This window comes from Myotis myotis, unplaced genomic scaffold (genome assembly GCF_014108235.1).
Source record: "Myotis myotis isolate mMyoMyo1 unplaced genomic scaffold, mMyoMyo1.p scaffold_m19_p_6, whole genome shotgun sequence".
Taxonomy (NCBI): domain Eukaryota; kingdom Metazoa; phylum Chordata; class Mammalia; order Chiroptera; family Vespertilionidae; genus Myotis; species Myotis myotis.
Genome location: NW_023416368.1, coordinates 80637390 through 80662623, shown reverse-complemented (window position 1 = coordinate 80662623; position 25234 = coordinate 80637390). Strand labels below are relative to the sequence as shown.

Here is a 25234-nt window from a genome sequence, read left to right as displayed (position 1 = left end):
TCTCTCCTATCCTGGGGCTTAACTGGAAATAAAACTCTGACTATTGGCCGGGGTGTCATTTTACTGGTGGATTCCTGCCAGAGCCTGTGCCCTGGGGAAGGTTTAAATTAAACCAGATTGCTTCAGGTCTCCAAACAATTCGTCATGTTGGCCAGTGATAGCCCAGGGCGCAGCCACCCAGGACTAGCATGGGCAGAAGCCAGGGCTGTGCTCTCAGAACTCAGGACCTAGAGCCACCTGCTGACAATGCTGGGCATAGTGGGGTCAGGGTCAGATTTGGGGGGCCAGGGGTGTTTGGGCCATGCTCGGTTTTTTCAGCCCCCTGGAAGGAGTATCATGACCACATTGGTGATCGTTCCAGGCGTGAAGATGAAAAAGCCAGGGTCTGGAGCTTGATTTGATTGAATTTAAATCAAATCCGCCAGTCACTGTGGGACCCAGGGCAAGTGGTTTAAGTGTTCTGAACCTCAATTTGCTCATCTGTAAAATGGGGATCTCAGAGAATGGGCCAGTTTGGCTCCTGGTTAAGTGGTAGATTAAAAAAAAAAAAATGGAAAGAGCCCTGGCCAATAACTCAGTTGGTTAGAGCATTGTCCTGATATGCCAAGGTTGCAGGTTCCGTAGTCAGGGCACATACAAGAATCAAGCAATGAAGGCATAGATGGTGGAACAACAAATCAACGTTTCTCTCTTCTCTTCTCTTCTCTTCTCTTCTCTTCTCTTCTCTTCTCTTCTCTTCTCTTCTCTTCTCTTCTCTTCTCTTCTCTCTCTCTCTCTCTCTCCCCTTCTCCCTCTCCCTCTCCTAAATAAACATTTTTTAAAAATAGAAAGACATGAAGGACTTGCCCAAGGTCACTGGAGAAGGAGGTGGGAGTTGTGGTCGCCCCCCCGCCCCCAAGGCAGCGAGGGTGACAAGTGGCCAAACTCGGCCAACGGAAGTAGCTCAATTTTGGGGCATCCACCATCCCCAAGCTGCTTTGGCAACCGCACAGTACTCGGGAGCACAAGGGCTCAAGAGCGTGGGGTCCTGAAGCCCCACCCCTGACACGCCCCTGGGCAGCCTTTCCCTATTGGTCAATCCCAAGAGGCTCCGCCTCCAGAGCCACTATAAGGCGGGCGGGGCCGGCAGAGGGCGGAGACTGGAGCCAGAGTCTGGGGTCGGCGGCAGCACCTGGGGGCTGAGGCTGCGCGCGCCCAGGTGAGTGTCACCCGGGTGGCGTCCAGGAGCACCCAGCAGGCCCGGGGGCCCGAACTGGGTGGGCAGGCGAGGGCTCAGCGGCGTGGGGAGTGGAGGGGGTGACGGGCTGGAGCAGGTGGCTGAGACCCTTGGCCCAGTTGGCTGAAGCTCAGGACCCTGTTGGGCGGGGACCACAGCTCCGAAGGCACGGGGTAGGGATGACCTGCAGGCGGGGAGTCTGAGGTCAAACTCCCTGCTCTGAGTCAGCTTAAGCTGAGTGACCTTGAGCGCAGCATGGACCCCTGTGTGCCTCGGTTTCCCCGATTGTCGATCTGACTGGGTTTATTGGGATTCTACAGTTACCACCGGCATCCCTGTATGGGGCTGCTCGTGCAGTTCTGTCCAGGGTAGGGGCACCAGGGACCTCCCCTGCTTTGCAGAAGAGGAAACAGCCCAGAGAGGTGAAGGCACTTGTCCAAAGTCACACAGCAGGTAATGGCAGGATTGAAACCCTAAGCCCATGCTTTGAATCACTACAGGGGCCCCACTTTGCCAGAGGCTCTCTAGTGTGCACCTACTGTGTGCAGAGTCTTGTGCACTGTCTGTGCTCCTCATGACATTCTGAAGTAGGGTATTATCATTACCTCACTTTTTGGATGAGGAAACTGAGGCCCCAAGAAGGAACAAGACTTCCTGGAGTCACAGAGCCCAGACAGACAGAACCCAGGGCTTGGGAGGGAGCTTGGTGGGCTGGCCCCCTTCACTCTGTCCTGTCCCCCAAGGTGACCCTATTTGCAGCAGGCATGTCAGAAGATGAGGCGGCTCAGACCCACCCACCCAGCTTGTGGGAGCAGGACCAGCAGGTGAGGGGCTGCACCTCCCATGGAGCAGCACATGGGGAAGGGAGGGGGACAGTCCCTCCCTGAAGAGCTGGGTACCCCTCCCACCTCTGTCTTTGCTTTGAGCACCTCACTCTCAGGGCATGTTGGACCATGGAGGCTGGCATCTCTGCACCTCCTACCCATTTCCCAGAGGGGCACAGTGAGGCCTGGGAGGGGAGCATTTCTTCAAGCACACCCAGCTGGCTTACCTGGCCTCTGCCCAACCTTCCCCCTCCCACCTCTGGGTCTCCGCCTCTATCTCCCTGTTTCTGTGTCCACCATCGTGGCACTCTCATCAGCAACAATAATAGCAGCACTCACAGCATCCACCCTGCATCAGTCACTGTTCCAAGCACTCCACATACATTGGCTCCTAGAATTCCCATCACAGCCCCAGAAACCCATTTTACAGATGAGAGACGGAGGCACCACGCAAAGCAGTTCACTCACTTGCCCAAGCTCACACAGCTCAGAGGTGGCCTAACCAGAGCTGAATGCGGACAGTTTTGCCCCAGGGGCATGTACCCTTAAAGCCGCCAGACTCAGAACTTGTCACGCTGTGTGTGTGCTACTGACAACAGGAGCCTGTGAGCACCTTCACGTGGGTTCCTCTACTGCCCACAGCCAGGCGCTCCACATGCTTCCCCCCAGAGCTCTGGCCCACCCCCGTCTGGCCCCTAGGGAGGAAGGGGGCTAAAGTGAGGCTGAGCCTTCCACCTCCCTGGAGGCCCCTCTGACTGCATCCCTTCCCACAGAATGTGGTCCACCGAGTGGTGGCCCTGCCCCTGGTCAAGGCCACGTGCACTGCTGTCTCTGATGCTTACAGCGCAGCCAAGGATAGGCACCCGCTCCTGGGCTCTGCCTGCCGCCTGGCTGAACACTGCGTGTGCAGCCTCACCACCAGCGCCCTGGACCACGCCCAGCCACTGCTCAGCCACCTGCAGCCTCAGCGTGAGTCCCCCTGGCCAGACAGTCCTGTGGTTGCCTCATGGTTTCACCCTCTCATGCTTCATCCACGTGGCATGGCCTGAAGTGTGGACTCCCTGACCTGGGTGGTGTCCCTCCTCAGTCTTACCTGTCCTGTGCCTTTAGTCTGACTGCACCCCCCCCCCCCCAGCCACCTGTGTCATCCTTGCTCAGTCCTTGTGCCAGTGCCATCTCCCAGTCCCTCTTTGCCTGGCCCTCCTCTCTACCTGTTGGCATGTTATGTCTTACATCCTGGTCATCATCTGCCCGTAGCAGCTTATTTGTGGCCCCTCCTTCTGTCGCTGGCTTAAGTGACCTTGAGCCTGCTCCCTGAGGCATCTGCGCTGAGCGTGGGTGTGGAGTCACCTTGGTGCTGGCAGGAGTCTGTGGCAGGGCAGAGGTGTGGAAAGCAGAGGAGGCAGGGCCCAGCCTGGGGGCCCACCACGCCCTCAGGGTCTCCAGCCCCTCAGGGAATCAGCCAGGTCACCCCTTTCACAAAGGCCTCCCTTCATCTCTCCCTATCTGTCCCTCTCCCTCTCTCCCTTCTTTTTTCTCTGCTTCTCCCTCTAGTATTCCCTCCTGTGTCCCTCTCGTTCATCATCTCCCAGATTCTCACTCTCTGCCTTTCCCTCTCTCCCCAGTGGCTACAGTGAACGATCTTGCCTGCAGGGGCCTCGACAAGCTGGAGGAGAAGCTACCCTTTCTCCAGCAACCTTCGGAGATGGTATGGCACAGATCATGGGGATCTGCAGGGGGTGGAAGTGTGAGGGAGGAGGGCTGCCTCCCTCAGACCCAGCCAGAACCCCTCTGCCAGCTGGACTCTAGGACCAAATCAGGCTTTGGTCAATGCAAAAAACACCACACAGATGAGAACACTCAGCACCCAGCCTGGCTGATGAGGCTCCGTTGACTGGGCATCATTCAGTGCACCGAAAGGTTGCTGGTTCGATTCCTGGTCAGGGCACATGCCTGGGTTGTAGGCTCCATCCCCTGTGCGGGGTGTGCAGGACAGCTGATCGATGTTCCACTCTCACATTGATGTTTCTCTCTCTCCCTCTCCTTTCCTCTCTCTAAAAAAATCAATAAAAATGTGTTTTAAAAAAATAATCGGCACCCATATTTATCTAGCACTTACTATGTGCCAGTAGGTGCTGGTAACCCCTTCGGCCACTCTGTGAGGGAGAGATTTTATTTTCCTCCAATTTGTAGACAGGGGAATTGAGACCTAGAGCTGGGAAAGAGCCAGGGGTCCTTGACCCCCAGCCCCAGGAGCCAGGGAAGGGAGCTGAAAACTGACAGCACCTGGATCGGGGTCCGTCCCGCCAGGTGGTAACCTCAGCCAAGGACGCAGTGGCCAGCAGTATGACAGGCATGGCGGGCTTGGCACGGCAGGGCCGGCGCTGGAGCGTGGAGCTGAAGCGTTCCATGAGCCACGCGGTGGACGTCGTGTTGGGCAAGTCGGAGGAGCTGGTGGACCACTTCCTGCCCATGACTGAGGAGGAACTCGGTGAGGCTGGTGTCCTCTCCACCTGCCCCCAAATCCTCCTGCCCAATCCCCATCCCCAGAGGTTACAGATTAGATAGGTGCCTTGTCCTGTTTGGCTCAGTGGATAGAACAGATTGAAGGGTCATGGGTTCGATTCCAGTCAAGGGTATGTACCTTGGTTGCAGGCTCGGTCCCCAGCCCCATAGGGGTGCGTGTGGGAAGCAACCAATCGATGTCTCTCTCACATCCATGTTTCTCTCTGTGTGTCTCTCCCCCTCCCTTCCATTCTCTCTAAAAAAAAATCAATGGGAAAAATATCCTTGGGTGAGGATTAACAAAAAACCCCAAACAGATTAGAGAGGTTCAGGACTCACTCGACCACAACAGATCAGCAGGAACATAGAGCTAGAGCCCGGCCCGCCCTCCCTCTCCACCTCCATGGCCCCCCAGCCCTCATCCTACTAGAAACCAGACAGGCCAGACCCCAAGGGCATAAGTGGCTTAAAGACTTGAGAGAGCTGTAGCCCTCCTAATTGTATTATCTGACATGTACAATGCCTCTTAAATGTTTTAATTCATTGCATGCACTTAACAATCAGATTTTGCCCTACAAATCCCAATTTTTGGCTTGCCTTGAAAAATTAGACACTTGGGTTGAATAGCATCTGCCCCCTTAAAGCCCACCTTCTCCAATGTTCTAATATTGTCTGCTGGCCCTGGAGTCGATCTGACTTCTCAACCCCTGCTCTGGCACTAGAAGAACATATTGACATACTTTGTCCTCAGTGGAAAGGCTGTAAGGCATTTATGAAGCACTGACTGTCCCAGGCACTTGTGATATATTCTTTAAGAGGCAGGTTACTAGAGTGGTTAAGGCCAGTCAACCTGTGGGTCACGACCCTTTCACAGGGGTTGCCTAAGATCATTGGAAAACACATATATAATTACAAATTGTTTTTGTGATTAATCACTATGCTTTAATTATGTTCAATTTGTAACAATGAAATTGGGGGTCACCACAACATGAGGAACTGTATTTAAGGGTCAAGGCATTAGGAAAGTTGAGAACCACTGGCGGTGAGAGTGCCTGGGTTTGAATCCTGGTTCTGCTTCTGGCACACTGTGGGACTTCACCTCTCTTTGCCTCAGTTTTCCCCATCTGTGAAATGGGGCTAATAATAGTGCCTACATCATAGGGTTTAGGGAATATTGAAAGTTGAATTTGGTAAAGGGAAATTACAAATTTGGGAGCCCATGAGCTTGTCCATCCAGAAGGAGGGTGAACAGACATGGAAGGGGTGTCCACACTGACCCCCTCTCCCCCATCCTGCCCTCCAGCGACACTGGCAGCTGAGGCTGAGGGCCCGGAAGTGGGCTCAGTGGAACAGCAGAGGAGACATCAGGGCTACTTTGTGCGCCTGGGCTCCCTGTCAACACGACTCCGCCACCTGGCATATGAGCACTCTCTGGGGAAACTGAGGCAGAAGAAACATCATGCCCAGGACACACTGGCCCAGCTGCAGGAGACACTGGAGCTGGTGAGAGCCCTCTGCCTGCCACCGCCCTGTAATGCTGGCCAGTAAGCATGGATTGAACACCAGCCGAGTACCTGGTCCCGTGCTAGACTGAAGGGGGAGGCAGAACTGGTCTCAGCTGCCTCTAGCTGTGCATGTTCAGGACTGGGGAAGAGGGTGCCTGGGGCTGGAGGAGCTTACGGGGTGTTGAGACTCAGCCTGGGGAGTAAAGAAGGGGTTTTGTGGAGAAGTAGGAGCTGGAATTTATAGGCAGTTAAGGTAGGTCCGAACAGGGAGAAGGTACTTCTTCCCTCGCTCTCCTGCCACCAATTCCAATCCTCTGCACCCTTTAGGTTCCAGTGCACACCCAGCTTCTTGTCTCACCGTCCATCCCTCCCTGCTCCAAAGGAACATGGCAGCCCCTGCTTACTGGGCTAAGTGCAGATGCCGCAGCCTGCCTGTCCCGCATCCCTCTCATCTCAATCGCCAGCAGCTCCGTTCTCAAACCCTCCCTCATCCGACATATCAGCCATACTGTCAGCTCTGCCCTCAAAGTCTATCCTGAATGTGCCCACATTTCCTCCCTCTGCTTCCTCCATCCACCTGCTTCCAGCTCTCATGCTTGCACACCGTCACCCAGTTCTCCTCCTGGACCCGTCTGTCCTCCCACAGCAGCCAACAGAGGGCACCTGTGAACACCTGAGCACGATGTCCTGAAGGTTCATCCATTTTGTAGCATGTATCAGAACCTCCTTCTTTATGGCTCAATAATATTCCACCATATGGATGGGCCACAATTTATTTCTATTCATCTTTTAACACATGCCCTATCCTGGGTACTGAAGACACAGTGCTCCTTCAGGACACTCACAGGCCAGTCAGGGGATCAGGGTCAAAATGGGGAACGGCAGGTGCTCTGGGACCCAGAGGATGGATCACGCAGCCAGAAGGGGAGGAGGGAGGGCTTCCTGGAGGGGGTGGTGTCCACATTGAGACTTGAACTGGAATGAACCAGCGGGGGAGATGAGGCGGAGGGAAGAGTGTACGTGGCTGAGGGACCAGCATGAGCAAATGCCTGGCGGTGAGTCTGAGCTTCAGGACCACAGGTCACAGGGTCAGCCAGAGGCAGAGGATTCAATGAACAGGCCCCAGGCTGGGTCAGCAGGTGCAGAAGGCTGCACACAGCAAGTGTTCCTGAAATGCTTATTGAGGCCGGATCCAAGCTAGGATCCGTCCCGGCTCCCCCGACCCCCCAAGTCCTCCACCTCTGATGAACACTTTTCCGGTTCCCACAGATTGACCTCGTGCAGTGTGGGATGACCCCCACCGCCCCAGCCCGCCCTGGGAAAGTACACGAGCTGTGGGGGGACTGGAGTCTGAGCGCCATGGAGAACGGCCGCCGCCGTAGTCAGGTAGGACGGTAGGATGGGAGTGGTTCTGGATCCACCCGGGGTTGCCAGGGGCCATGACTGAGCTATGAATAACCAACTGCTGAGGTAGCTGGTTGGAGTGCCCATGGGGAAACTGAGGTAAGTTGACAGTACTATTGGGTGCCCACAGGAGAAACTAAGGCAGGGCTTGGTCTATTGTGTGCAGGGAGGAAACTGAGGCAGGGTGATGCAGTCCTGTTGGGTATCCATTAGAGAAACTGAGGCAGGGAAAGTCTCTTCGTGGGTCTTTGAGGGAACCTTCCCGATTCCTGCTTTTGGGAGGCAGGGCTGTCTGGTTGTGTCCATGGGTGAAAAGAGGCAGGGAGATAGTCCCATTGTGTCCATGGGGAGATTGAGACAGGGTGGCAATACCATTGTGTCCATGGGAAAAGGGAGGTAGGGCTCGGTCCCAGTGTGTACCTATGGGGAGACTGAGGCAGGGTGACAGTTGCGGTGTGTCCATGAGTAAACTGAGGCAGGACAGCCGTCTCAGCATGTGTCCATCTGGAACACTGAGGCCCCCCTTGCCTCCCCTCCCCACAGGTGGAGCTGGAAACACTGGTATTGTCCCGAAGTCTGATGCGGGAGCTACAGAGCTCAGTGGACGCACTGGAAACCAGCGTGCGGGGCCTGCCCCGGGATGCCCAGGAGAAGGTGGCCGAGGTGCGGCGCAGTGTGGACACCCTGCAGGCGGCCTTCGCTGATGCGCGTTGCTTCAGGGATGTGTCAGCCTCGGCGTTGGCCGAGGGCCGGGGCAGAGTGGCTCGGGCCCATGCCTGCGTGGACGAGCTGCTAGAATTGGTGGTGCAGACCATGCCGCTGCCCTGGCTCGTGGGGCCCTTTTCGCCCATCCTCATAGAGCGGTCGGAGCCCCCACCTGGCCTGGAGAACCTGGTGGATGAGATCGTGGGGGGCCCTGACCCCCGCTGGGCGCATCTGGACTGGCCGGCCCAGCAGAGAGCCTGGCAGGCCCAGCACCGGAATGGGCTAGGTCTCCCGGAGGACATTCCAGAGGAGCCTGAGCCCCCCAGTCGCCCCAAACACACCTTGATGCCAGAGCTGGACTTCTGATCCCCTGGAGCCTCTGCCAGTGGCAGCAGGAGGCTGCCCTACACTTCCATAGCCTGCTGCCCTCTAGTGGCCACACAGAAGCACAACAGCCAATGCCTTTACCCTGGCCCAGGTACGGAGTTGGGGGTTCCCATGGAATTCTGACTCTGGACCAGCTACTCTGACATCAGACCCTTCCCAATCTTTCCCTTGGACATATGAGGACATGAACCTAAGTCAGGTCTGACTAGTCTCCAGCTGGATTCATCTGTCTGTAGTTACCTGTTCCTCACCCCAAGAAGCTGATCAAAGCTCCTCAGAGAAACACATTTTGCCAGTGGCTTCTATTTGGGGCTTTGAAAAACAATCATCCACCTGCTCCCCCAGCTTGTACATCCTGGTCTGAGGGGTCCCCAAAGATGCCGGGCTGCACCAACTGGGCCAGCCGGACCCACTTGCTTTGCTGTTTGGGGTATGCTCTCCAGAATAAAGGTGCTTCATGTTGTTCAAAGGCCCATGGCCTCTGTTCTGGCTGGAATGAGTCTCAGTTACAGGGTGCCCGGGGGGCCTCAGAGGTGTGATGTATGACACAAGCCAGGGTTCGAGATTTGAAAGGAGTAATGCCTACTTTCCCCCCAACCCCTCCCTCCCGCTTGCCATTCTGTCTGTACTTCCACCTTTAGTGTCCAGCCCACCTGGCTTAAGCATTGCACTCAGATGTAGCTTCCTGGAGTGAAAGTTCACACTAGTATAAATGAATGTCTTGGAACTGCAGGGAGCAGGATCTTGAGGAGAAAGAAGTTAGAGGGGTCAGTCCTCCTATGCCCACCTCCCTGCACCCACCGTTGCTGATCTTGCTGTGGTTTCTCCACTGATCAGGACTGGGGAGACAGAGACAGGGCAAGGGCCATGGGCCAGTCTCATGGGGGCCCTCCCATCTTCTGACCACATTCTTGGCTGCCCCTCAGACTCCCCAGTGGCCAGGCAGGGTGTTAGGAAACCATAGCATGATTCGGTGAGGTCAGGATGGCCCCTGGCTTCCCTGGGACCCAGCCCAGGGGCAGCTCTGGGAGCCCTGACCACTTCCCACTGGTCGGATTCACTTCCCTGCCCCTGCTCGGAACCGCCTGGCTCCCTGTCGCCCTGGGGCTGAGTCCCAGCCTTGCCGGCAGGTGGTTAGACAACTTATTTTTCCTCTAAACATGTTTCTCCTCTGAGAAATGGGTAAGTCATGCCCAATCCCAGTAAACACCTCACCCACAGAAGCTATTATTCACTCATTCATTCAACAAGTACAGGGTATCCCCCAAAATGTATACACACTTTGAATAATTACTAATTCCAATGGGTTAAATCTGAAAAGAAACATCAATTGAGCTATCAGCTGTTAAAAGTGTGTAAACATTTTTTTGGAACAACCTGTATTTATAAAGCACGTGCTGTGTGCTGGGCAGTTCTCCACCTTGGGGACATGGCAGTGACAAAATGGATAAAATTCCTGCCCCTCTATGACCTGACAATACAGTATGGAACAGGCAATGTACAAGAAAAATAAGTAAATTACTATTTTTAGTGTTAGTAGGATAAGAAAAATAAAAGGGGAGGACAATGGGTAGTATGTGGGCATTTGAGGAGAGATGTATATTTTTAAATAAAAGAGGGGTTCCAGAAAGGCCTCTCTGAGGAGGTGACATATGAGCAAAGACTGGAGAACATTCCAGGTAGAAGGCACAGCTTGCGCCAAGGCCCCGGGGCAGGACCTTGCCTGGCCTGTTGGAGAAACAGCAAGGAGGCCTGTGTGGCTGGAGCAGGGTGTGGGGGGGAAAGGGAGTACATGAAGGCAGGGAGAGAGGACAGGGGCAAGTCGTCCAGGGCCTATGGGCCACAGGGAGAACTTGGGCCAAGGGAGGTGGGAGCCCTGGAGAGCTGTGGCCAGAAAGGGGACAAAACCTGAGTTGGTATTGATTTCAGAGAGGAAGGGAGGAGAGAGAGCGATAGAAACATCGGTAAGAGGGAATCATTGATTGGCTGTCTCCTGCATGCCCCACACTGGGGATCAAGCCCACAAACCAGGCATGTGTCATGACTGAGAATCGAACCGTGACCTCCTGGTTCATAGGTCGATGCTCAACCAGAACCACACTGGCCAGGCCATTTTATTACTTTTGCTGGGGGGAGGGACACACCCAGGATCCAGCTCCCCAATCCTGCAATGTCACCTTTAGGAAGTGTTGGCTAAGGAGAGAGGCTGGGGAATCCCCCTTTTTGTTTCTTGACTGTTTGACTCCAAGGAGACAGCCTGAGGGTCATCAGGCCCAACAGCAGGACCCTCCCTTCTCCCAGCTCAGAGCCCAGAGCCACCAGCTGGATCTTTCCCAACCCCCATCAGCATGACTGTGATCCCTGTTTCAGGGGCAGTCCAGGAAGGGCATGGCAGTCACTCCTCTGCTCATCTGGGCACCCATCCACAGACAGCCCGCTCTACACACAGGCTCAGGGTCTGGGTCTAAATCCTGTCTCTGCCACTTCCTGGCTCTGTGGCCTTAGGTACAAAATACCTCCTCCAGGAAGCCACCTTGGATTGGCCCAAGCCTACCAGGCCTGCTTCTCATGGGCCCCGGGCCCAGCACCTTTCCCCTGCTCTCAGTACTGGGCCACCTCTGCCCACAGCACCCGCCCCCACCAAGCTGAGTGAGTCACAAGCCATCCTATGTTCCAGGCTCTGTTGGAGCTGTTTTGGTCTGTTTTGTCTCCTTTCTCAAGGGAAGTCCCTTCCAGAGAGTGACATGTCCCATCCCTGCCAAGGACAGACGCTGTTCCTCTCTGCCTGGACCATGCTAAGCTAATGTCTGCTGAGCACCTGCTGGGTACCAGGCACAGGGATAAACAGGTTACATGTGTGACCTCATTTCCTACTCACAACCACCCTATGAGTTGGCCCATTTAATCAAACATTTATTAAGTGCCAACTGTGTACCAGGTATTGTTCTATTGCAGGGAACACGGGGAGGGAGGCAGCTATGTGGATGTTTGAGGGAAAGTGCTATAGGCAGAAGACATAGCCCATGCAAAGGCCCTGAGGCAGGACCATGCCCAAAGATTTGGAGAAATCACAAGGAGGCCCCTCTGGCTGGACTGATCAAAGAGGTAAGAGCCAGGGGAAATGAAGGGCACAACATTGTGGGCCAGTGAGGAGTCCGAAGGGGAAACTGCAGCCAAGGCATCCCAGAACTGAGATTTGAACCATGTCCATCTCATGGATGGAAAGAATAGACCAAGAGGGCATATAGGCTGTGTCTCAGGAACATAGGATGGCCTGGGAATCACTCAGCTTGGTGGGGCGGGTGCTGTGGGCAGAGGTGGCCCAGTACTGAGAGCAGGGGAAAGGTGCTGGGCCCGGGGCCCATGCAAGCTGGGCCGGGCAGGCAGGCACGTGACCCTCCAGGGCCCTCCCCCAGCAGGCTGGCTGCCTGCCTCTGCAGGCCAGGCCTGCGCCTGCCCCAGACCCTATAAGGCCTGGGAGCTGAAAGCAGAGCCAGCTGCCAGCTGCGCCGCCAGTCACTCCAAAGGACCCTCTCGCAGTCCAGGTGAGCAATGCCAGGGTGAGGCAAGGTCTCCAGGTGGGTGTCAGGGAAACTCTGGGGGCTATGGGTGTGGGGCAGGAGGCATGGGAACCCCATTTATGAACCATCTCTGCCCCCTCCCAGCTGCTTAGAGTATTAACATGTCTGCTCAAGAGGAAGGAGGCCGGAAGCCCCACAAACCCAAGGGCAAGGTGAGGAGAGGTATGGGAGGGGGAGATCCCTGCTATGGCCTGGAGACCCCCAGAACCTTACAAAGGTGACCGCCACAGCCCTCAGATCTGGGAGTTTTCTGAGTGGGGTGGGAGGGCTCTGAGAGCCAAGGTGCTAACTCTTTCCTCCTGTCCCAAGCTGGGGGTGGGGGCAGACTTCAGCTCCTTTCCTACTTTGTGACCCTCGGCTAGCCACAGCACCTCTCTCAGCCTCAGTTTCCCCATTTGTGAAATGGGGGCTGTGGAAGAAGGCCTTGGAGACTCAAAGGAGGACCTTTTCCTCCTTCCATGGGAGACCGGCTGCATCTGCCCATTGTCCAGACTAGGAAACTGAGGCTTGAAACTCAAGGTCACCCAAAAACAAGAGCCTGGGAGGTGTGGAAGCCCGGGGTTGTCTGACGCTTTCCCCCACCCCATCCCATCTCGGCCCAGCCTGCTCATGCTGTCCCCTCCCCACATAGACCCTGAGCAACTTCTTGGGGTTCCTGCCTGGCTTCAGTTCTGCCCGGAACCTGGTGGCCAACACCCACAGCTCAGCAGGAGAGGCCCAGCCAGTAGCTGATTCCACAGGGACTCCTTCCCCCGAGGCCGCCCATCCCCAGGCCCAGGGTGAGTACACAGCTCGATAGGGTGGGGGGTCTGGGGAGACTCCAGGAATAGGAAATCCCCTAGCAGGGACTTCTGGCCACCTTGGGACATTTCCTATGTGCCTGCATCATCTAGACACTGCATGACTGGCAACACTCATTCAGCACCAGACGAGGAAACTGAGGCATAAATATGGCAAGTGAGTGGCCCAAGGTGCATAATCAGCAAAAGTGGAGGTGTGAACACAGCCTAGCTCCCTTCAGTACCACCCACACTTTCCACCCCCACCCCACCTCCCATCACCCATTTCTGATGCCTGTGGACCAGGGCCTGGGTGTTCTGCAGGCAGACCTTGTTGGGGATGGCAATCCTGGTTCCCCAAGAGGGACAGTGGCTTCCCTGGGATGGCAGAGCCTGGGGGTCTCCCCACCCTCGTTACTCAGCCAGAGTACTCGGGACACATTGGGGGGCTGGTGCAGGCGTGGGGGAGGGGGAGACGACCCAGGTTTGGGTGGCTGCCCGGGCTGGGCCTCATTCTGGGCCGAGCCCTTGGCAGCTGACTTCTGCTCCACATACCCAGGCCTGACAGGCAACTGCCAGCTGTAGCAGAGGTGGGGCGGGGCCCTGACTCCTCTCCCTGCAATCTCCCTGGGTGGGCGTCCAGCACCCAGGACTCAGGTGGAGACAACACCAGGGAGATCCTCAGTTCCAGGGGACTGAGGTCCTGGGGGGTCGAAAGGAGCCAAGCCCGTGGCCATAGATGTCACCTCCTGCTGTCCCTGGCGGAGTGGCTGGGACATTCCTGACCTTTTGGGCTGTGCCCGCCAATTGCGCAATGGGCACCAGAGCAGCTGATGCCAGCCCACTTCCCTCGCATTCCCTGACCAGCTTCTGTCCCCATCGCAGCTACCGACCCGAAGCAGGTGGCCAGGGAGGTGGAAAAGCTGCCGTCGCCTTCAGACAAGGTGAGTGGCTGTCAGAGTCTGGTCTGATGGCCTCTGCCTCCCTCGGGAATGTTTTGGTTCCTGCCCAAGGAGAGAGGAGACATCCCTCTAAGCCTCCACTGCCACATCTGTGAAATGGGTGCAGTACTGCCTCACTGCCCACATGGATGGGCTCCAAACTACAGACCGCCCCTCACTCTCTGTCTAGCATGATGGGAACCAAACAGCGGCAACTCACCATGTGTCAGGCTCTGGACACTGTGCTTTATACGTGCTGCTTAATAGTTAATCCTCCCAACCACCCTGTGAGGAAGGGAGTAAGTAGTACCCCGCACGACAGCTGAGGCACAGAGCTGAGCCACCTGCCAAAAGTCATATAGCAGGTTATGGTAGTTTGCGACTTGAACCCAGGGGCAGTCAGAGGCTGAACTACACCAACGCTGTATCCACCCTTGGTCCTGAATACATGGGGACCGCCCATGTTATCCTGTCCCCAAGGCTGGGCCAAGTGGAGGGACTGATGTAAGCCAGCTGAGGCCACAGAGCCCTGATAGGAACTCTTCCGCCCAGCACATGCACCCATTCTGGTCTTCCTAGTCTCCCTCTGCCCTCAGCCCAAGCAGATCTTAGCATCTCAGAAGGGGAAGAACCTCGACAGGTCCTTCTGGCTGAAATTAAAACAGACCCTTCGCCCCTTCTCCATTTATGCAATTCTTTTCTACTCCTCTCCACTCATGTTAACTGAACACCTACTATCTGCAAAGTGCAGATAATCCTTATCCATAATCCTTGAAGGTGGTGCTGTTTTAATCACTTTTCAGAAACTGGCTCAGAGAGGGGAATGTGGATTTCACACAGCGAGTGCAGTAAAGCCGAGATTTGAACCTGGGTCTCTACGGGCACAGATCCCAACTTGATTTAATCCTGGGCAGGAAGCAGGTAGTGAGAATAAACTCAATGTCAGTACTGTGGCTTTTTGGGGCAGGATCATTCTTGGTTGTGGGTCTGTCCTGGGCACTATGGGTGTTGCACAGCATGCCAGGCCCACAGGCAATCAATGTAAGTAGCGCCCTGTGCCCCCAGTCACAACAATCACAGATGTCCCCAAACTTGACCAATGTCTCCGGGGAGATGAGGGGGGAGGAGGCTGGATCTCCCCAGATGAGAATCACTGAATTAAAAATAGCACACTCACGGCTGAACCTGAGTTGTGGCAACCCTGAGGCCATTACAACCCTTTGGTATTGGTTGACACTGCCATTGGGTAGGTTAAAAATAATTAGTTATTGACAATTTCCTATGGCTCGAACCCAATACTTGTCCCTGTACTTGTGTGGTTACCACTTTCCCAAATGTTTATTCCCTTCTCTTAGTTGAATACATTCATTTTAATGAACAATTTGGTCTCCCCACTGTAATGGGGAAACCAGGCTCAAATTCTGCTAAAAAAGAATAAAAAAACATAATTCAATGGCTTGCTGAGCCTAAGGCATTGATACCACCAAGGCACCTTGTCAAGGGTTGCAGAGGTGTTAGGGACCCGCTGTCAGCAGGGGACCTATTGGATCAGAGGAGTGATGTGACGTAGTGATGGGCTTGTGAAGGCTGTGTCCTGAAGGCCATGGGTGCCTGCGGGTGGGAAGAAGGAGGCAGGGCCTTTGGGTGACAGATACCACTTACCAGGCCCATCAGGAATCAGGCTGGCAGAAGTCTGCCTCCCAGCTCTGCTCTTGACCACACATGTCCTTTCTCATCAGATGATCTCTGGGGTGAAGGACCAGGTGTGCTCCACGATGACCAAAACGAAAGATGCCATCTCCTCCGGAGTGGCCAACGTGACAGACTCAGCTAAAGGTGTGCTTCAGGGAGCTCTTGGCATGTCCCAACCTGAGCACACTGGAACCAAGGAGGCTGTGGCCAGTGGGGTCGCAGGGACAGTGGATATAGCCAAAGGGACCTTTCAGACTGGTGTGGATACCACCAAGAAGGTGCTGACTGACACCAAGAACACCATCTGCAGTGGAGTGAGTGGTGCTGTGAACATGGCGTCAGGGGCTGTACAGGGGGGCCTGGACACCACCAAGACAGTCCTGACTGGCACCAAAGACACAGTGTCCACTGGCCTCACCGGGGCAGTGGGTGTGGCCAAAGGTGTCGTCCAAACTGGCATGGACACCACCAAAACAGTCCTGACTGGCACCAAAAACACAGTGTCTGCTGGCCTCACCGGGGCAATGGGAATGGCCAAGGGTGCTGTTCAGACGGGTGTGGACACCTCTAAGACCAGTCCTGACAGGCACCAAAGACACAGTGTCCACCGGACTCTCTGGAGCAATGGGTGTGGCCAAAGGTGCCGTGCAAACAGGCGTGGACACCACCAAGACGGTTCTCACTGGCACCAAAGACACTGTGTCCACTGGACTCACTGGTGCGGTAGGTGTGGCCAAGAGTGCCGTCCAGACTGGTGTGGACACCTCCAAGACCATCCTAACTGGCACCAAAAACACAGTGTCCGCTGGCCTCACCGGGGCAATGGGTATGACCAAGGGTGCCGTCCAGACCGGCGTGGATACCACCAAGACGGTCCTCACTGGCACCAAAGACACAGTGTCCACTGGCCTCACGGGGGCAATGGACATAGCAAAGGGTGCCGTCCAAACTGGCATGGACACCTCCAAGACAGTCCTGACAGGCACCAAAAACACAGTGTCCGCTGGCCTCACCGGGGCAATGGGAATGGCCAAGGGTGCTGTTCAGACGGGTGTGGACACCTCTAAGACCATCCTGACTGGCACCAAAGACACAGTGTCTGCTAGCCTCACTGGGGCAATGGGTATGACCAAGGGTGCTGTCCAGACCGGTGTGGATACCACCAAGACGGTCCTCACTGGTACCAAAGACACAGTGTCCACTGGCCTCATGGGGGCAATGGACGTAGCCAAGGGTGCCGTCCAAACTGGCATGGACACCACCAAGACAGTCCTAACTGGCACCAAAAACACAGTGTCCGCAGGCCTCACTGGGGCAATGGGAATGGCCAAGGGTGCTGTTCAGACGGGTGTGGACACCTCTAAGACCATCCTGACTGGCACCAAAGACACAGTGTCTGCTGGCCTTACTGGGGCAATAGGAATGGCCAAGGGTGCCGTCCAAACTGGCATGGACACCTCTAAGACCATCCTGACTGGCACCAAAGACACAGTGTCTGCTGGCCTCACTGGGGCAATAGGAATGGCCAAGGGTGCCGTCCAAACTGGCGTGGACACCTCTCAGACCATCCTGACTGGCACCAAAGACACAGTGTCCGCTGGCCTCACCGGAGCAATGGGTATGACGAAGGGTGCTGTCCAGTCCGGTGTGAACACCACCAAGACAGTCCTCACTGGCACCAAAGACACAGTGTCCACTGGCCTCACGGGGGCAATGGACGTAGCCAAGGGTGCCGTCCAAACTGGCATGGACACCTCCAAGACCATCCTAACTGGCACCAAAAACACAGTATCCACCGGACTCTCTGGTGCAATGGGTGTGGCCAAAGGTGCCGTGCAAACTGGCATGGACACCACCAAGACGGTTCTCACTGGCACCAAAGACACTGTGTCCACTGGACTCACCGGTGCAGTAGGTGTGGCCAAAAGTGCTGTCCAGACTGGTGTGGACACCTCCAAGACCATCCTGACTGGCACCAAAGACACAGTGTCCGCTGGCATAACTGGAGCAATGGGAATGGCCAAGGGTGCCGTCCAAACTGGCATGGACACCACCAAGACAGTCCTGACAGGCACCAAAAACACAGTGTCCGCTGGCCTCACTGGGGCAATGGGAATGGCCAAGGGTGCTGTTCAGACGGGTGTGGACACCTCTAAGACCATCCTGACAGGCACCAAAGACACAGTATCCGCTGGCCTCACCGGGGCAATGGGTATGACCAAGGGGGCTGTCCAGACCGGTGTGGACACCACCAAGACAGTCCTCACTGGTACCAAAGACACAGTGTCCACTGGCCTCACGGGGGCAATGGACGTAGCCAAGGGTGCCATCCAAACTGGCATGGACACCTCCAAGACCATCCTGACTGGCACCAAAAACACAGTATCCACCGGACTCTCTGGAGCAATGGGTGTGGCCAAAGGTGCCATGCAAACTGGCATGGACACCACCAAGACGGTTCTCACTGGCACCAAAGACACTGTGTCCACTGGACTCACTGGTGCAGTAGGTGTGGCCAAGAGTGCCGTCCAGACTGGTGTGGACACCTCCAAGACCATCCTAACTGGCACCAAAAACACAGTGTCCGCTGGCCTCACCGGGGCAATGGGTATGACCAAGGGGGCTGTCCAGACCGGTGTGGATACCACCAAGACAGTCCTCACTGGCACCAAAAACACAGTGTCCACTGGCCTCACGGGGGCAATGGACGTAGCCAAAGGTGCCGTCCAAACTGGCATGGACACCACCAAGACAGTCCTAACTGGCACCAAAAACACAGTGTCCGCTGGCCTCACCGGGGCAATGGGAATGGCCAAGGGTGCTGTTCAGACGGGTGTGGACACCTCTAAGACCATCCTGACTGGCACCAAAGACACAGTGTCTGCTGGCCTCACCGGGGCAATGGGTATGACCAAGGGGGCTGTCCAGACCGGTGTGGATACCACCAAGACAGTCCTCACTGGCACCAAAGACACAGTGTCCACTGGCCTCACGGGGGCAATGGACGTAGCCAAGGGTGCCGTCCAAACTGGCATGGACACCTCCAAGACCATCCTAACTGGCACCAAAAACACAGTATCCACCGGACTCTCTGGAGCAATAGGTGTGGCCAAAGGTGCCGTGCAAACTGGCATGGACACCACCAAGACGGTTCTCACTGGCACCAAAGACACAGTATCCGCTGGCCTCACTGGGGCTGTGGGTGTAGCCAAAGGTGCCGTCCAAACTGGCGTGGACACCACCAAGACGGTTCTCACTGGCACCAAAGACACAGTGTCCGCTGGCCTCACCGGGGCAATGGGAATGGCCAAGGGTGCTGTTCAGACGGGTGTGGACACCTCTAAGACCATCCTGACTGGCACCAAAGATACAGTGTCCGCTGGCCTCACTGGGGCAATGGGTATGACCAAGTGTGCTGTCCAGACCGGTGTGGATACCACCAAGACGGTCCTCACTGGCACCAAAGACACAGTGTCCACTGGCCTCACGGGGGCAGTGGACGTAGCCAAGGGTGCCGTCCAAACTGGCATGGACACCACCAAGACAGTCCTGACTGGCACCAAAAACACAGTGTCCGCTGGCCTCACCGGGGCAGTGGGTGTGGCTAAGGGTGCCATCCAAACTGGTGTGAACACCTCCAAGACAATCCTGACTGGCACCAAAGACACAGTGTCCGCTGGCCTCACCGGGGCAATGGGTATGACCAAGGGGGCTGTCCAGACCGGTGTGGATACCACCAAGACAGTCCTCACTGGCACCAAAGACACAGTGTCCACTGGCCTCACGGGGGCAATGGATGTAGCCAAGGGTGCCGTCCAAACTGGCATGGACACCACCAAGACAGTCCTGACTGGCACCAAAAACACACTGTCCGCTGGCCTCACTGGTGCAGTAGGTGTAGCCAAGAGTGCCGTACAGACCGGTGTGGACACCTCCAAGACGATTCTGACTGGCACCAAAGACACAGTGTCCACTGGCCTCACCGGGGCAATGGGTGTAGCTAAGGGTGCCGCCCAAACTGGCATAAATACTTCAAAGACTGTTCTTAAGGGAACCAAAGACACGGTGTCCACTGGATTCACTGGGGCAATGGGTATGGCCAAGTGTGCTGTCCAGACTAGTGTGGACACCTCCAAGACCTTCTTGACTGGCACCAAAGACACAGTATCCACTGGCCTCAATGGGGCAATGGGTTTCACCAAGGGCGCTGTCCAGAGTGGTCTGGGCACTATACAGAATTGGTTACCTGGTGCTGGGGAAAGCTCCTATGGTGGACTCACCAATGACCAGGAGACCGACAAATTTGGGCAACAAACTGTGCTGAACCCCCTGGAGGCTTCATCCTGCATGGTCTCCAGCCTTCCAGACACTCTCTGTGCAAGCCATGTCCTTGCCACAGAAGCCATTGCGAGTACCCAGAGCCTTGGTTCCACTGTGGCAGCATTCACACAAGGAACCTCACTGGGCACAGAGGATGCGGGGTGCATGGCCACCATGCACAGCCATGAAGGTGTCATGGGCTTCATGACACTCCCAGAGGAACTGCGGGAGATCTTCCACCCCATGAACGCTGAGGAGCAAGGTAAGGACTAGCGGTCCTAGTGGGTGCTTGTCATCTGTCCAACCCAAGATCTGGATGCCACAAGGGGACTCAGGTTGAGTAATCCCATCTTCCCTTCCAGCTCAGTTGGTGGCTTCTGAGCCTGGGCCCATGGTACCCGCAGCAGACCAGAGCAGTTACTTCGTGCGTCTTGGTGACCTGGCCCACGGCTTTCGCCAGCGGGCTTTCGAGCATACCCTGAGCCATTTGCAGCATGGCCAGTTCCAGGCTAGGGCCACACTGGCCCAGCTTGAGGACTCCATCAGGCTGGTAAGAGTGTTCCCCTCTCCAGGGTGCCTTTCTCAGAATATCTCCCCATGGTTTCCCCTACCACAGGCAGTGACCCATCATCTCAGCCACTAAGATGGCCATAGATTGTTCTCATGGCGCTTGTGTCCCAGAGAGGGAGATGTACAACCAAACCAAATACAGTAGTCCCCCATTTCTTTGGGAGAGACATTCCAAGACCCCCTGTGAATGCCTGAAACCATGGATAGACTGAACCCTAAATATACTGTTTTTTCCTACACATACATACCTATAATAAAATTTAATTTATAATTTAGGCACAGTGAGAGATTAACAGTAATAATAAAATAGAGCAATTATAACATATTGTAAGTGATGTTACTGTGGCATTAAGTAAAATAAGGGTGACTTGAACATGAGCACTGTGATACCCCAATAATTGATTTGATAACTGATACAGCTACTGTGTGACTAATAGGTGGGGGCATCTACAGAGTGGAGACACTGGACAAAGGGATGGGTCACGCCCCTGGTGGGACAGAGCAGGGCCATTTGAGATCTCATCACACTATTCAGAACAGCGTGCCATTTAAAAATTATGAATTTTTTATTTCTGGAGTTTTTCCTTTAATATTTTTGAACCGTGGTTGACTGCAGGAACTGAAATTGTGGAAAGTGAAACTCACCATAAGAGGGGAATGCTGTACCTACAAAAAGGGATGCAAAGAAGGAAACAAGACAACCATGTAGACAGAGAGGGTCTGGGCTGGGCAGGAGAGCGCCCCTTTGAGCCACATTGTGAATGCCAAGGAGAGAGCCATGCAGAGTTGGGGAGAAGTGGAGACCATAAGAAGAGAGTGCTCAGTCCTAACTGGGTAGCTCAGTTGGTTATAGCATCATCCCAATATGCCAAGGTTGCAGGTTCAATCCCCGGTCAGGTCACATATAAGAATCAACCAATTCTATATAATAAAGAGGTGATACGCAAATTAACCCTCACACCCTCACAAGATGGCTGCCTACGACCAGGCCAGCAGGGGGGTTAGTGAGGGACAACCACATGACTGAATAAGCAGGCTGCATGGGGCGACCAGGCCGGCAGGGGGGTTAGTGAGGGATGACCAAACGACTGAACAGCAGACTCCATGGAGCGACCAGGCCGGTGGGGGGGGGGGGGGGGGGGGCTGTGAGTGGCAACCAGGCCGGCAGGGGGGGAAGTTAGGGGCAACCAGGCTGGCAGAGGGGGGGCAGTTGTTGATGACCAGGCCGGCAGGGGGGGGCAGTAAGAGGCGACCAGGCCGGCGAGGGGGGGGGGTGCAGTTGGGGGCAACCAGGATGCGGGGGTGGGGCAGTTGGGGGCAATTAGGCTGGCAGGGGGGGCAATGAGGGATGACTAGGCCGGTGGGGGAGGCAGTTAGGGGCAACCAGACAAGCAGGCAGGTGAGCGATTAGGAGCCAGCAGTCCAGGATTGTGAGAGGGATGTCCCCCAAGGGGTCCCGGATTGGAGAGCTTGCAGGCTGGGCTGAGGGGACCCCCACCCCCACCCTCGTGCATGAATTTTGTGTACCGGGCCTCTAGTGAATGTATAAATAAGCGGAACAAATCAATGTCTTTTTCTCTCTCTCCTTTCCTCTCTAAAATCAATGTAAGCCTGGTCGAGATGTCTCAGTGGCTGAACATCGACCTATGAACCATGGGTTTGATTCCCAGTCAGGGCACATGTCCGGATTGTGAACTCCATCCCCAGTAGGGAGTGTGCAGGAGGCAGTCAATTGATGTTTCTCTCTTATTGATGTTTCTCTCTCTCTCTCTCTCTCTCTCTCTCTCTCTCTCTCCATTCTTCTCTCTCTAAAATCAATAAAAACGTATTTTTAAAAACTAAAATCAATTAAAAAACAACACCAGAGTGCCCAATAACAAGTTATGTATTCAAGGAACAGAAAGGCAGCTGGGGTGACAGGATGAAGTGAAGGTGGGGACGGGACAGAGGGAGCCCAGGGATCCAGGGTTCAGTGAAGTACAGTGATCATGATGGGGTGTTAGCGGGAGATGAGGTCTGAGATGCCTTGGGGGCAGATCGTGCAGACCACAGGGAGGTGTTTTTTTGATCCAACAGGGAATGGGGAGCCACATGAGGGCTTAGAGTTGGGGGGTGACAAGATTGCATCATCTGTTATTTGATCTCCCTGAAGACCTCATGAGAATTTAGATTATTGCCACTTTACAAGAGAAGACAGGCCTATCAGGGACAGCTGGCTCTAAACTTGTGGCACTCCCACCATGCCACACAGCTCCAGGCCAGGGAGTACCCACCCCAGCTCCTCATGCCATTCTTAGGAGAAAGTGTGTGAAAGGTCCTTGCCAAAAACCCTCACTCATTTCTCTGCTGGGCTCTTTACAGATTGAAAAGGCCAAGCAGGCTCCAGAAGGACAGCCATGGACAGATAAAGCCGGTACCCAAGAGGTACGTACAAGACAAGGCTCCCAGGGTCTTCTCCTCTCTGACCCCTGCTCACCTCTCCCCCTCTTCCTGCAGGTGTCAGACTCGGGGGCTCTGTCCAGGACATGTGGACTCATCCAGCAGCTCCACGTGGCTTACAGCACCCTAGCCTCCAGCCTCCAGGGTCTCCCAGCCGAGCTCCAGCAGCAGGTCAGGCAGGCGAGGCACAGCCTCTGTGAGCTGTATGGTGTCGTCTCCTCTGCCAGCTCCATTGCAGAGCTGCCAGCCGAGCGCCTGGCTCAGAGCCGTGAGAGTGTAGGCCAGGCCTGGCAAGGGCTGGAGAAGCTGCTGGAGAGCGTGCAGCATAGCCCCCCGCTCAGCTGGCTGGTGGGACCCTTTGACCTGCACCATAGTGGGCAGCAACTGTAGGTCCTTCTCAGAGCCTCCCCAGCCCCAACTCCCTGAAGCTCTGGGACTGCCCCATCTACCTTTCTTCCCAAGCATGGCTGGCCTAGGAGCCGAGGGTTGCTAAGACCATTGACAGAGGGCCTGCACTTGAAGAACCTGAGCAAGCACTCCAGTTACGAAAGAGAAGTGAAATGTGCCTGAGTCTAGAAGATTCTCCTAGCAGTCCCCACTAGGAGCCCCATCATCTTTGCAGGGGATGGGGGTCTTCCACCCCAGTCTGGGCCGTCAGCTACCAGCTTAGCGGGTAGTCCTGCTCCTCTGTACTCACTTTGAAAGCATCTACCCCAGACCTAGCAAACACCTTGCACCACAATGTACCAGAATGCCACCACCATCCGGAGGCAGGGTCCCAACTTCCTTTGCTGAATGTGGCCTTAAAGGGCTTTGGGGGACTACATTGTTTAGAGGGGCTTTGGGGGGCTACAAATCAAGTCCCTTCCTGCCTCTTCTGCTTGCCCACCTGCCCTGTCCTACGGGCCAATCACAGGATCACAGAGCTGAGGTTCTGGTCCCTGGGGCATCTGAGCCCAGAGGCTGCCTATGGCGGAATGAAAGGGCTTCCCCACAGGGGTAGGGCCCCAGGGAGGATGGGACAAAAGGTGCTGAGTGATCCTTCAGGTCTTGGTAACTTGCTCCAGGCTGGAGACGAGGGCCTGCAATGGTGGGAGCATCCCTGCAACCCCAGCCAGAGGGCCAAGCCCCCTGCCCCTGCCCCCAGATGTGAAAACTCAGGATGTTCATCCAAGAAATTCCCCCTCACTGGCCTAGGCCTCTCTCCATCTGGGAGCTGGACATCAGAACACCAGCAGCCCAAGCCAGGTCCAGCTTCCATCTTCCCAGAACCTGCACCATGCCGACAGCACGCCCCCACACTGCACCCTCTTCTCAGAAATGATCAGGTGCTCTGAGCTCAAGGATGAACGGGCTCACTCTCCCTAAGGGTTACCAAAGGCTGCCAGCATCTGGGAGGGACTCTGCACTGGGGTGCTGGCACCTGGCTTGACGAAAGAACCAGTCAGTGAACCTTCCAAGACTTTCTTTCCTCGACCTCCAACACATAAGGTTATCAGAGGTGAAGACACCAGGAATTCAGCTATTCACAGAAACCCAGCAAAGTGACCTGACTTCAAGTCCAACCAAACCAAATGGGGGGCAGGCAGGTCTCAAGAAATCCCTGCCATACCAGTCTCCCTCTCAGCTAGGATGGTGGGCTCACGCAGGACAGGGGGACACAAAGGGGGCCACTGTTTAGCCAGACACTGCCGAGGGCAGGTGCCTGGCCGGAGTCATACACACATCCTCCATCTAAATCCACAAGACTTCCCTGTGAGGCTAGTCAGCCCCTGTCCAGGTGAGAAAAGAGAAGCCCAGAGCGGGAGTGCCACTTGCCCGATGTCACACAGGGAGGCCTGCCCCCAGTGCTTACGCTCTCTGAACGTGTAAAGGAAACGACCCACAGGACACTTCCTGGCCTGAATGCCCTGAACTGGCAGTGCCAAGCACACTGGTTCTTGACTTGGGGGGGTGGGGGGAGGGGGGGCTCGCAGTGCCACCTGCAGTCTGGGCAAGAGGGAAAACGGCTGAGTCAGTGGAGCAAGGCAGCGGCTTCTGGGGAGAACATGGTAGCCACTGTCCCAGACCTGCCTCCACGCCCCCACGCTCCCCCCCCACCCCCCGCCGGCCTCTTTGTTTCTCCTTTCTGGGCACTGGGCAGCCAAACCCAGGACATCAAACCACAGCTTCCATTTGAGCCTCGAAGTTCAGAGAGTTTTATTTTTCCTTTATTATTTTTGGAAAGGCCTTGCTCCCACCCCATTTCTTCACCATCAGGCCTGCCGGGCAGGGAACACCATTAAAACCAAGCTCACATTCACTGTATAGGGTGGCACTATGGCTTAAACCCTTTGTCCCCAATAGGGCCCTTGACAGCTACAGAC

General features: G+C 55.5%; 2 protein-coding genes across 7 annotated transcripts; both read left to right on the top strand.

The window, feature by feature from the left end:
• The first annotated feature begins 1094 nt into the window (after positions 1-1094).
• PLIN5 (perilipin 5) lies at positions 1095-9015 on the top strand. Of its 6 annotated transcripts, none has more exons than XM_036314936.1 (9): positions 1095-1198; positions 1537-1669; positions 1960-2040; positions 2814-3009; positions 3666-3748; positions 4351-4531; positions 5849-6048; positions 7320-7436; positions 7998-9015. In XM_036314936.1, exons 3-9 carry the CDS (start codon positions 1981-1983, stop codon positions 8523-8525), a joined length of 1365 nt encoding a protein of 454 aa, XP_036170829.1. In that variant the 5' UTR covers positions 1095-1198; positions 1537-1669; positions 1960-1980; the 3' UTR covers positions 8526-9015. The 6 variants fall into 6 exon arrangements, with proteins under 6 accessions (XP_036170829.1, XP_036170832.1, XP_036170830.1 ...); XM_036314939.1 differs by having other exon boundaries at positions 1979-2040; positions 7998-8525; XM_036314937.1 differs by having other exon boundaries at positions 1976-2040; positions 7998-8525.
• A 2921-nt stretch (positions 9016-11936) lies between these two features.
• Positions 11937-24981, top strand: PLIN4 (perilipin 4). The gene is made up of 9 exons (XM_036313413.1): positions 11937-12091; positions 12212-12279; positions 12759-12906; positions 13792-13850; positions 15587-16025; positions 16126-20121; positions 20222-20409; positions 22791-22853; positions 22926-24981. Exons 2-9 carry the CDS (start codon positions 12229-12231, stop codon positions 23256-23258), a joined length of 5277 nt encoding a protein of 1758 aa, XP_036169306.1. The 5' UTR covers positions 11937-12091; positions 12212-12228; the 3' UTR covers positions 23259-24981.
• Positions 24982-25234: the final 253 nt, after the last annotated feature.